Consider the following 12,674-nt stretch of genomic DNA (forward strand, 5'->3'; position numbering starts at 1 on the left):
TAGCCACAATATTAGGACAAGATCAATTTTTATGTTAAATTAAATACTCATTAACATATGCCCAATTGCCTGATTTTCTTTCTTGGTTTTCCTCTGGGAGACAATGTTCATTCTATAATATTTGTAGGACTCTTCTGAAGCAAGTATGGAATTAATTTGCAAGGTAGCTCTTAAATACATCATTCTATTTATCTCTAGTAGTTGCTAAATGACAACTTTTCCCACTGGTCCTTTCTGTACAGTTGACTGGTCAAACAATTCATTCTGAAACTGTTTAACAAGAGTAAGCTCAGAGGAGCTTATACTTTGCATTTTTCAACAACTTCATTTAAATATCGTTTACATAGTCTCTATTACTGAAATAACTATCTGCTTTGACTTCAGTGGCAATGTAACAAGGAATAATGGAAAAGAACTGAATAGTGGATTATTTCCATTCATTTCTCAATTGAAGATTACTTGAGGGTTAAGTCTACAGTAGCCTCTATAGTCTGCCAGCCCATGAATACTATTGTGAATATATTGAAATATGTTACAGATATGGTACATTTAATACCATTCATGTGACATCAGTATGAAATGGGTTTTCTGTTTCTTTCAAAGCCTAGGTATGACAGACTTAAGATGGCAATGTTAACTTGGAAAGACAACCCAAAAAGATGGCCAATTGTTGAGCACTAACTCAAAAGTTTTTAAGAAAGTCTCTTTTTTTTCTCCCATGTATTCAATGACTAATATCAAATTATGATATCTTGATAAAGAAGCAGTTGGTATTTTCCAAATGCTTCTGAATTTCTGATAGACCCAAGCTCTCTTTGATAGTATTGAGAACAGCATTCAAAAAATTGAGGGCTTCCCAGTAGAATGCTTTGGCAATGTATGTTGCCTAATAAGCAATCCTGGATTATTATGCATGTTCTAGCAATCACATGGAAATTTTTTTCTAAGGCACAAGTTGAATCCTGAAACCAAAGGATGTGACAGAATAATAGTTAGACATCCTATAAAGGGAATTCAGTATCACAACCAGCAAAAATATGGCAACCAAGTAAAAGTATGTCAAAAAGTTATATCCAACAGTGATAAAATCACCAATATGCATGTTTTGAGCTAGAAACAAAGTTGAAAATAAGGATAGGATTAGTACAGGTGTTACTATAGTACATGGTTCTCCTGAAGGCACCAGTTTATTTTCCTACAAATGTGTTTGTCAGGATGAAGACCAGGGATTCTTAATCTTGGTCATTGAACTTGGTTTTTAATACTTTAATAATCACATTTCAATATAATTGGTTTCCTTTGTAATGTTATTTTATTTTATGCATTAAAAACATGATTCTGAGAAGTTCATAGGTTTCACTAAACTGTCAAAGAGGGCCATTACACAAAAAAGGCTAAGAATCCCAGGTGTAGACCTAAACTTAGTATTACAGTAGTACTGAATGCTTAGATAATAGATTCGTTTTTTAAAAATAGGGATCCCCATTAATAAAATGTTTGCAATTAAAAAAAGAACCACAATAATTTTGATAATGCTGAGACAGGTACTACTAAAATTAACTTTGGGAAGCAAATATTTAATAGAAGATGAACAAAATTTTCCCTTACTTTCTTTGTTTTGCCCATCGCCTTTAAGATGGAAAGGTTTAGGTCTTCTAGGGCTGCCAGGACATTTTCATATTCTCCAAGGTGCTGAGAAAAATATTCTGAAAGTAGAAAAAAAGATGCAAATAGGTGTTTAACTTTATAAGAACAAAAGTACATTGGCACACATCTAGCCAGAACTCAAATACAGTTGGAAAGGCAATGATAACTGATGAGTAGAGGGGTTTTCAAATGAGAATAAGTCACTGATAGGCCAATTTGTCTTACTTCAGCTAAGAAAGATATTGGGATGGGGCAGCTAGATGGTGCAGTGGATAGAGCACCGGCCCGGAAATCAGGAGGACCCGAGTTCAAATCCAGTCTCATATCAAATGCTTGACACTTACTAACTGTGTGACCCTGGGCAAGTCACTTAACCCCAATTGCCAAAAAAAAAAAGATATTGGGTTGCAGTTCTTGTCTTTGGGGCAACATTCTTTCCTACAAAAATCTTATAAATCTGGATTCATTGACAAGGCAGTTTCAAAGACCCAACAACTCTCATTAGCAGGATGTCACAGATTTCACTGTTAAAATCATCTCAAAACATGAAAATCCAATTTTGTTTTTATCTAGTGAAATATCCCAGGAAAGTAAAAAGTCAGTGATGCTACAATTTGAAGATTACTCATAAATAAAATCAACAGATACTTGTATTCCATTAAAGATAACTGTGTATTGGACATATAGTTATCTGTGTGACTGTGGCCTCAATATCTTAATCCATGTGGAGGCAACTATATGGTACAGTGGATAGAGAGCTGGGCTTGGAGGCAGGGAGACATGAGTTCACATCTGATTTCAGACACTTATTAACTGTGTGACCCTGGGCAAATCACTTACCCTCAGTCTGTTAGTTTCTTCAAGTGTAGAATGGGGATAATAGTAGCCTCCCAGGGTTTTTGTGAGTATCAAATGAGATAATATTTGTAAAGTACTTAAAACAGTGTTTAGTACATAGCAGATGCTTATTAAATTCTTTCCTTTCCCTCCATATTAGAATTACCATGAAGATTAAATGAGTTAACATAATTTAGAGCAATGTATAAATTATAAAGCCCTACAGAAATATCATCTATCGTTATTAATAGGGAAAGGGATTGGTCCTGTGATTTCTTTGGTGCAACGAATTCCCAGGTGAGGAAACTAAATTTCTTCTGCTAATGCAGGCTGGTGCCTTCTTTGTAATTTGTAGTGACAACCTACAGAGGTGCCTAGAACATTGAGAGTTTAAGCTATATGCCCGGAGTCATACAGACAGTAAGTGTCAGAGACGGGATTTGGACCTAGGTCTTCCAGACATTGAGCCAGCTCTCTATTCATTTTGCCACACTGCCTCTTGTCATCATCATCATCATCATCATCATCATCATCATCATCATCATCATCACCATCACCATCACCATCATCTTATTGTTAATAATGTTATTATAAATAGGAGTTTATTAATGTACTATTAGTGGCCACTGTCCCTACTACAATACTTCATCTTCCTGTTTTCCCTCCTAATCTCTTTTCTTGCACTGTTGGATAGAAACATTTTAAATGATATTTATTCAAATATTCAAATGGATTAAATAGATTAAATCTCATCATTGTTGGTATTCCCTCCAAAGATGCAGATCACACTTCAGCAATGACACTAAAAAACTATTATGGGGGCAGTAAAGTATGGATAAAGCACTAAAGTCAGGAGGACTGAGTTCAGATCTGACCTCAGTCACTTACCAGCTGTGTGACCCTGGGTAAGTCATTTAACCCCTATTGACTTCCAAAAACAAAAACAAACTGTTATGGTATCAGTCTTGAGGGAATCCTCACTGGTGTGTCACAGGTCCTACTTTTTACCCTGTTTTGTTAAATCTTTTATCAATAACTTTGATAATGAAATAGAAGGCATATTTATTAAATCTATAGATGACATGAACCTGGGAGGAACTACTGATAATATATTGATAGATTTAAAAGAATCCTGAAAGACTGGATGGATGGGCCAAAAGTAATAAGATAAGGATTGGATAGGAAAGTCTTATGAAGTCTTGAACCTACATTTTAAAGACCATTTGTCCCAGTGATACCACAATTAGGCCTAACCCCTAAAGAGGTAAAAGAAAGAGAAAAAGGATCCATTTGCATAAAAGTAGTTATGGTAACTCTTTTCATATCAGAAAATAACTGGAAACTGAGGGGGTGCCCCTCAGCTGGAGCAAGAAAGAATAAATTATTACATGTGAATGTAAAGAAATTCTGTTGTTCAGTCATTTCAGTTGTGTCTGAGTCTTTGTGACCCCATTTGGGGTTTTCTTGGCGAAGATACCATTGTCATTGCCTTCTGGAACTCATTTTACAAATGAGGAACTGAGGCAAACTGAGTTAAGTGGCTTGCCCAGTGCCACACAACTAAGTATGAGGCCAGATTTGAACTCTTGAAGATGAGTCTTCCTGATTCCCAGCCCAGAGCTGTATGCACTGCACCACCTAGCTGCCCATGGAATGAAATACAGTTGTACTATAATAAAATATGAAAGAGAATTTCTGAGAAACTTGGAATGATTTGTATAAAGTGATATTGAATGAAATGAGCAGAGAATAATTTATTCAATGACAATAACATTGTGAAGACAAAAACCGTTTAAAGACTCTGATCACTGCAATGACCAACCATGATTCCAGAGAACTAATGATTAAGAATGCTACCCACCTCTTGACAAATAGGTGATGGGTTCAAGATACAAAATGAGACATAGGGGTTTTTTTAGGCAATTGGGGTTAAGTGACTTGCCCAGGCTCACACAGCTAGTAAGTGTCAAGTGTTTGGTCTGAGGCCGGATTTGAACTCAGGTCATCCTGACTTCAGGGCTGGTGCTCTATTCATTGCACCACCTAGCTGCCCCTGACATAGGTTATTGGACATGGCCAATGTGGGAATTTGTTTTGTTTGACTGTTCATATTTGTTACAAAGGTTTTGTTTGAAACTGAGGGCAGGGTGCGTGAGAGAAAAGAAATAATTGTTAATAATTTTTTTTTTTAAAAAAAAGGGCAAGTATAGAGTGGGGAGACCTAGCTGAACATGTGAAAAAGAGTGAGAAGTTTTGTTCAATATGAGCAATGCAACAATGTGGTAAAGTTGTAAAAAAAAAATTATGTGAATTTGGCTACATTAACAGAAATCTTGGGTCTAGATCAAGGGAGGTGACAATCTTCCCATATTTTCTCCTAGTTGTACCACAGCTAGAGTATAGTCTAGGACATCATATTTTAAGATGCTGAATGACAAACTGGAACACCTTCAGAGGAGGAGTTATTAGGATGGAGAAAGTTCTAGAAATGGTATCATATGAGGAACAGGTGAAGAAACAAAGACCTGGCTGGCTGATTTCATATAAATGAAGAGCTGTCAGATGAAACACCTTAGACCCAACCTCTGTATCTCTAGTTCTGATAGGTGAATTTATCTTTCTAAGAATCAAGCCTGACAAATTACTTCCTGCCCTCTTCACACTTTGTCACTTACTCTCCAGGCATCATCCTCTCTCACCAAAGTCTTTGACTTTGCTCCCTGGGTCCCCTAGTTGTGAAAGGAGGGCTTTGGGTTTACGTTTTAGGGAAACAGACCTACCTGCATGCCATTTCCCAGGCACCTATTTAACAGGTCTCTGCAGTATCCCCTTTCAGCACCCCTATAGATGTGTGTTCCTTGATGGCAGGGACTGTCTGGATCTGGCTTGCTTTTATCTGTATCCCAAGAACTTGGAACTTGACCCAACATATGGTAAACAATTAGTAAATGTTCTCTCACTCTATGTATATCTATCATGTATGTGTATATATATATATATATATATATATGTATATATGTATGTATGATATATGTAACTATCAATCTAAGTATCTCTATGTATGTATCTATCATATATCTGCTGTCATATTGATCTATATCTATCCACATTGTATATATAATATATATATACATATATATAAAACTATCAATCTACATATCTCAATGTATGTATGTATCTACCTATCATCCATCCATCTATCCATCTCTCTAGCTAGCTATCATCTACCTATTTATCTGTCTATCTATTTGAAAAAGAATGTGGCTTATATTCCTTGTAAATCTAAATGGTATAATTAGAAACTGTGTGTGGAAGTTATAAAGGAGACAGATAAGCTCAATTTATGAAGGGACTTTCTAATAATTAGAATTGTTCCATAATGTACTGGGCTACTTTGTGAGGGAGTATGGTCCCTACCATTTTAAGCGTTTGTTAACCAGATGATTACCTGCCAGGAGTTTGCAGAGGAGAGGATTACATTGGTTGAGAGGTCAGGTCAAATGAAATCTAGTCTAAGATCCTTTCAAATTTAAGGGTCTATAACTAGGGCACTCAGCTTTGTCTGTGCTGTATAAACTCAGAGAATCATAAAATTTTAGACTTGCAAGTAACCTCACACATCACCTAACCCATCACCTCATTTTGTATGTGAATAAGTTGAGGGCCTAAGTAGTTAAATGCATTTACTAAGGTCACATAGCTTTCTAGCTGCAGATATCAAAATTCCCAGAGGGCTTCCATGGTAGGAGATATCAAGCCCCTAGAGGGGCTCCATAGTCACTCTGAGATAAAATAAAAACTCTTCAACTTGGCATTTAAAGTCTTTCACATCTGAATTCTTAAAAATTTATTTTATTTTTAATTTATGGAATAAAACAAGCATTTCTATAATATATTACAATTAAAAAAGATAATTGCACATGAAACTGCAAATCTACTATGCATAACTTGGTATTCCTTTCAAATGTACAATGAAATTATCATGTAAATTTCTTTTTTCCCCTTTTTCTTCCCTTCTTCTCCCTCCCCCCTCTCTGGTCCTTACCCTAGAGATGGCTACCATTAGACACATTATGGCTCAGGCTGCTTTTTCAGATTTATCTCCCATCATTTTCTTTCCTGTACTCTGAGCTCCAGCCAATCTGGCCTGCTTGCTATCCTATGCCTTCCTTTGTGCTTTGGCATAGACTAGTTTCTGTCCCTGAAAAGCACTCCTCCATCTCTCCTGCTTCTTCGACGCCTCAGCCTCCTTCAAAGCTCAGTTCAGGCATGATCTCCTCTGGAAAGCCTTTCCTAATTCTCCTTGGTGGTTAATGCCACTTTAAGTTGCAAAGAAGGTGTCAGCCTATATTGGTAGTGTCTAGTGCTCTCTCCCACATCAGCATATCTCTTTGCATATTGCATCCCATCTTCCCAATAGAATATAAACCCCTTGAGGTCAGGGAGAAATTTTTACTTTTTCCTTGTAACCACAGAACCTAGCATAGTGTCTCACATATAGTAGGCAAGTGATAAATGTTTGCCAAATTAAATCTTAGACTAGGACCCAAGTTTCCTAATTCTCAGTCAGCTACTTTCTTCAGAGATGTTAGCTGATATACATTAAGGATCCGAAAGAGCTTTCCTTGCCACAAAACTATGAAGTAAGTATGGCATCATTATCTCCATTTCACAAATGAGCTAACAAGTTCAGAGAGGCTGTGACTTGCTTAACTTTACATAACTCTGTAATATCAAAGCCAGAACTTTAGCCAAGATCTTCTATCTGCAAGACTGTGCTTGAGTCTGTGTGTGTAAATGTCTAGCATATAATATCCACAAGAAAACAAGATTAAGTGACTAATATTTATTGGCTTGCTTTATCTTTTTTCCATGGATATGAATCAACACATTGTTTTATGATCACTGTCATCTCTAAGGAAGCATACAGTTTACTGGAATGTAGTACCTTTACTCATAGCAGGTAGAGAATTGTGTGGGTTATTGTAGCAGGTGCTAAGATAGAAGTCTCCATGGGGACATGCCTCAAAGCTCAAAGGACAATGTAATAAAAATAGAAGTAGTTAATTGACATGAAGTTCATGACTGGTGAAGTACTATGCTAAGGCTGGGAATACAAATTGAAAAGCAAGACAGCCCCTGCTCTCAACAAGCTCGTATTCTAATGGGGAACACATCACATATGGAAGGTTTCATCTAGAAGTCAGGTGGAAAAGTCCCACTGTCCTTAGAATGCAATGGCAAAGCAGATGGTAATGTTTCTTTTTTATGTCATTACCACTGATAAAATCATATCAGTTTCTAATAATGAATCTTTTGATAGTACCAAGGTCTTTGGTGATAAGAACTTTCTTTTCTGGGACTTCAGAAGCTGTGGTTGTAGAACCTGTAAGAACATTTTCCAGGCTTCATCTCCATATTGATTGCTTCCCAGGATGATGGTTTGGGGCACTGGGCTGGAAGCAATGCTTATCCCAAACCTCTTGGTTCAGGGTCCTGGCTGTCTCCATCAGGGTCTAAGGAGAAATGGTGGTCAAGGTGGTAATGATTCAGCTTGCCTGGCATTTGCTGCCCCCTGCCTCTCCATCAGCATGCCCTGCTGCTTCAGCTAGGCTAGCTTGCCTACCCTCTGGGTGGCATTTGGTGAGGATGACTGGCCCCTTCTCTAAAGAAGTTGCTTCCCTTCCCTGTATTGCTAGCTATGAGGCCTGGGCTGGAAGCAGAACCAGTAAGTTGGGGAATGCTGCTATTTCTGAGACTGCCCATTTGTGGCCATTGGTCAGCAATTATTGCTTGTGGTGATTAGGAAAATGAACTCTTCCTCAACAATGATTACTCCCCTCCAAGATGACTTCAGGGACTGGGCTGGAAATAGGTCTGATGGTTTTGTTGGAGTGCTGCTATTTCCAAGACTCTTAGGTTCAGAGTCCTTGGCTGTTACCCTCTGGATCTGAGGGAAGATGGACTCAAAATGTTGTTGGTTTGACTTCCCTGGCATGAACTCTGCTGTCTCTCCCTCAGGCTGCCTTGTTGTTTCAGCAAAGCTGGCTTGCCTGTCCTGTGGGTGGAAGTTGGCATTTGAGCCACAAACCACCAAAGCTTAACAATGAATATATTCAAAGTATTCACCAAGCACTTTGCCAGACATTAACAAAAGAATAACGAACAATTTAAAAAGTCACAGCTGACAATGCTGTCACCAAGCCCATATACTTAACTCTTACTTAAAAAGCTAAAAGGTCAGCATCTCACAGAGAGCTGTTTGGTTCAAGGTTATTCTAAAATTTTCTAAACCCTCTAGGATATCCCCAGAACTTACTGTAATTTATTATTTATTTATTTTTTTGGTTTTTTTTGTTTGTTTTTGTTTTGTTTTTTGTGAGGAAAAGAGGAGGCATTGGAATCATAACATCTCCTGTGTCTTCTGGATTTATGAGATCCTCCTTGGATCATCTTTTACTCTCTTCCCTTCCCAGTCAAAGCTAAGGCAGGTCATGTGTTAAGTCAAATTCTCCTCCTTATGGCATACCGAGGGACCCCAGAAGCTGCCCCAGTATCTAGTAATATAAGCAGGAGCTATTGTAATGTCTGATTCAAGTTTCTAGGATATATTCCAGCCCTTGGTAGCCTGGACCCTTAGATTGTAAGCTCCTTGAGGGCAGGGACTGTCTTTTGCCTCTTTTTTTTTGTATCCCCAGTGCTTAATAGAGTGCCTGACACATAGTGGGCACTTACTACATGTTTACTGATTGATTGATTGACCTTAAAACCATTAGTCATATTAGCTCATGGTTCCTACACCCTCAATTTTCAGAGATACTATTTAAACTCAATTTAGAATTTTTTAGTTTAATATACAATAGGCAGCCAGGAAGTACAGAAGTTGTGTGATTAAATATATTCCATACTGCTCACAAAGCTTTCTTCTTGTTATGCTCTCAGATCAGAACCCAGTCACATGAAGTTTCATTACAATTATCTTCCAGAAATCTATAAATACCTCAAAATACTTAGCTACTAAGAGCAAAGCTTGAAAGAGGGTGTAGTGTAAAAGGGAGAGGGTATAAAAACATTTATACCATTTTATTTGGTTAGAGGCAGCAAAGCAATCATCCTGCTCCCTTTAGATTTGCAACAGGAAGCAGAGATGGCATGAATACAAAGCAAAATCAGCTCAGTTTTGCAAAGCCTACCAGTGCTGGAGGGTCAAAATACAGTGGCAGAAATTAATCCTGAGACCGACTGATCCTCAGCAAACCCTGATATTTCTAACCCCAAGAATGTAGATGTGAAGAATTGGCATCTTGTTAGGAATGGAGAATATTAAGTGGGAAAATGTCATGTCAAACATAAAATAGGTTTTAATGGTAGTAGAAAATTTAATTAAAAATGAAAAGTAAAAGCAACAGAAAAAAGATATTTAGAGATTATATATTCAATTGACTTCTCTCAAAAGTACATGAAGAATCAAGAGAACAATTTATACAATACTGGAAAAGCGAACAGGTTTGAAATCTGATAGAACTATGATCAGTACAATGACCATTCATGATTCCAGAGGACTGATGATGAAACAGGCTATCCACTACAGACAGGTGATGGATTTAGTGTGCAGAATAAGACATAAATATTGAGAGAATTTGTTTTGCTTGATTATACATATTTGTTACCAGAAATCCGTTTTTCTTTTCTTTATTTTTTCCAGTAAGGTGGGGATGGGAGGGGAAGAAAATATATTTCTGTTGATTTTTTTAAAAAATAGTTGGGAGTGATACAGATGTGGAATATTTCAGGTGTTTTCAGATGAGGTCACTGTACTATTCGTTTTATTTAATTACTTTACTTTGTTATGTTTACTCTCATGGAGTGGGAATAATCTGTAAATATTTGTAATAGAAAAACAAATCAATAAAACTTTAAAAAAGTACATGTGATCAGGAGTTCCATGACTAACAATTTCTATTGCATGAAGGAGGATTCCTGACATGTGGACAGACATCTTTGCTCTTATTGGTGGACACAATAACGATATTTTATTTTAGTGAATATAATAGCAAAGAGATGCACCCTGTCCTAGTGGTGCCTACCTTAATATCAGTCTTAGGTTTAGATTCTGCCTCTGATACATTGTATAATCCTGGGCAAATCACTGATTCTCCAAGCACCTCTAAAACTCCAAGTTGCCCCACCCATACAAAACTGAAGAAGTCACAGTGGCCTTCCTCAGCTAAAACAAATAAAACAAAAACCTTCAATGTTTGATTTCAGTCAGAATACACAAAACCTACAAAATAAAAAAGGACCACATTATAATTCTAGTGATTAAGATGCATATTCCTGTACTGAGACGGAGAACATAAAACATGAATTCTAGTATGACTGGAATAAAAAAAAATTGCAATAACTTTCAGAAAGACCAAGCATTCCAGTCATACTACTAATAAAATCACAGATGAAATCCTGAGGGGAGATTTTAAAAGCTTTCTAAAAACACTGAAGATGTTGAGATGTGGGTGTGGTTACTTGATTTACCATAATTATGGGGAAAAAACATAAAAGGTTTTTTTTAAAGAAAAGATTAAAGTCAAAAGGAAGATGATACCTTAAAAATACAAAGTCTCTAAATAGGCAGAGGATAATGTATTGTTTCACAAATGGCAATAGAAAAGGTAGGTAGCAAAGCCAGAATAAGCCAACATTTAAAATTTCCTTTTCATCACTCCCAGCCCCCAATACCTTGCACAAAGCTGTTAACCAGACAAAGACAAATGGAAAACTGGCAACTAAATAGATAATCAAAGCCAAGGATATATGTACAAAGCAAAAGGCCTTCCCCTCCCTTTTCCCCTGAATTATTTGGTTAATTTCCTCAATTATCCACTTTACTTCCTACAAGATGACAGGGACAGGCCACGATCATCCTGTATGTCTAGCTAGATGACACAGGGGAAAAGAAAAGAGCAAAAAAAGTAAGACGGGACTCCCCATAACTTCATTCAAAGCTTAGCTCAAGTACCACTTTCTATAAAAGGCCTTTTCTGAGCTCCCTGATTGCCCTCATTAACCTCTTTCCCTCATTAACCAAAATTATTTCCTATATATATTTTGTATTGATTTAACTGTGTTAATGTGTTCACACCAGGAGAAAGTAAGCTCCTTGAGGGCAGAGACCATTTTGTTTTTGTCTTAGTCTCCCTAACTTCTAGCATTGTGCCTTTTACTTAGTAGGTGCTTAAATGCTAATTGAATGAATGAATGAATGAAAGTAAGGTAGACTGTCTTTGATGTTCTTTTTATAAGAAGCAGCAAATGACCAGGGCATAAAAAGTGCTTTTGAGTAAAGGAAGAATTTTGCATTATTTGTCAAAAGGTGTGGGACATAGCCTTTGTTATAGATGAACATTTTGATGCCTACTATGATTTCTTACAAAGAGGTTTATTTAAAAAAATTATTTTAATATAAACTTTTAAAATATGCACGTGAAGAAACACAATTTTTGAAAGGGATCATGGACAGTTTTGGAGAGAAAATGATCTGTGGTGTGAATTTGAGAACTTGAATCTCTTTGTTAAAAATGTGGAATGATTCCTCACTGGTGTGAGGAAAATGTAATGTTATAAAGAGACTGAGAAAGATCTTTTATTTATTAAAATCTGGAGAAATATAAATATGAAGAAAGTTGAGGACTACAGAGCTGCAAAGGATGATGGTACTTTAGCTAATCTGCTTATACGTATTATATGTGGAATGACATGCATCATATATATTACAGTATGGTATATGTATTATGACTTAAGAAGGTAAAACTAAGAAATTGAGAAAGCATATAAACATTTGGAGACTGAAGTATTGATTGAAAAAGAATTATCAATATCTTAGGAGAAATTTGGAGAATTATGACTTTTTAAGTAAAAGGTCTTACTTTTAGTACAGTCAAGAGGGTCTCATTTTAGTCATTGAACTAAAAGTACTCTTTTAAGAAAGCAGAAGGGCAAGAGAAGTCAGTGGTGCTTCTACAATTACAGTCAGCTGAGAGCAGGTTTCAGCTGAGAGATTCCTGAGTGGTCAGAGAAAAATAATACATCCACTAAGTACTCCATTGACTAATGGCTTTTGCCCTTCTACTTCACCCAGAGCTGGAGAAAGGTGGTGTTTTCCGTAAGCGCTTGCTGCTCTCTGCTGCCCCCTC

The 12,674-nt window shown here is 36.8% G+C and overlaps 1 protein-coding gene across 1 annotated transcript in view; it reads right to left on the bottom strand.

The window, feature by feature from the left end:
• The window catches only part of NECAB1 (N-terminal EF-hand calcium binding protein 1), a 203,585-nt gene that overhangs the window by 94,413 nt on the left and 96,498 nt on the right, over nucleotides 1-12,674 (bottom strand). Inside the window, exon 5 of the mRNA XM_027856976.1 lies at nucleotides 1,609-1,706. Coding sequence (XP_027712777.1) covers nucleotides 1,609-1,706 — 98 coding nt within the window. The remainder of the gene's footprint in view (nucleotides 1-1,608; nucleotides 1,707-12,674) is intronic.

The sequence above is a fragment of the Vombatus ursinus genome, unplaced genomic scaffold, assembly GCF_900497805.2.
Source record: "Vombatus ursinus unplaced genomic scaffold, bare-nosed wombat genome assembly UNPS02011767.1, whole genome shotgun sequence".
Taxonomy (NCBI): domain Eukaryota; kingdom Metazoa; phylum Chordata; class Mammalia; order Diprotodontia; family Vombatidae; genus Vombatus; species Vombatus ursinus.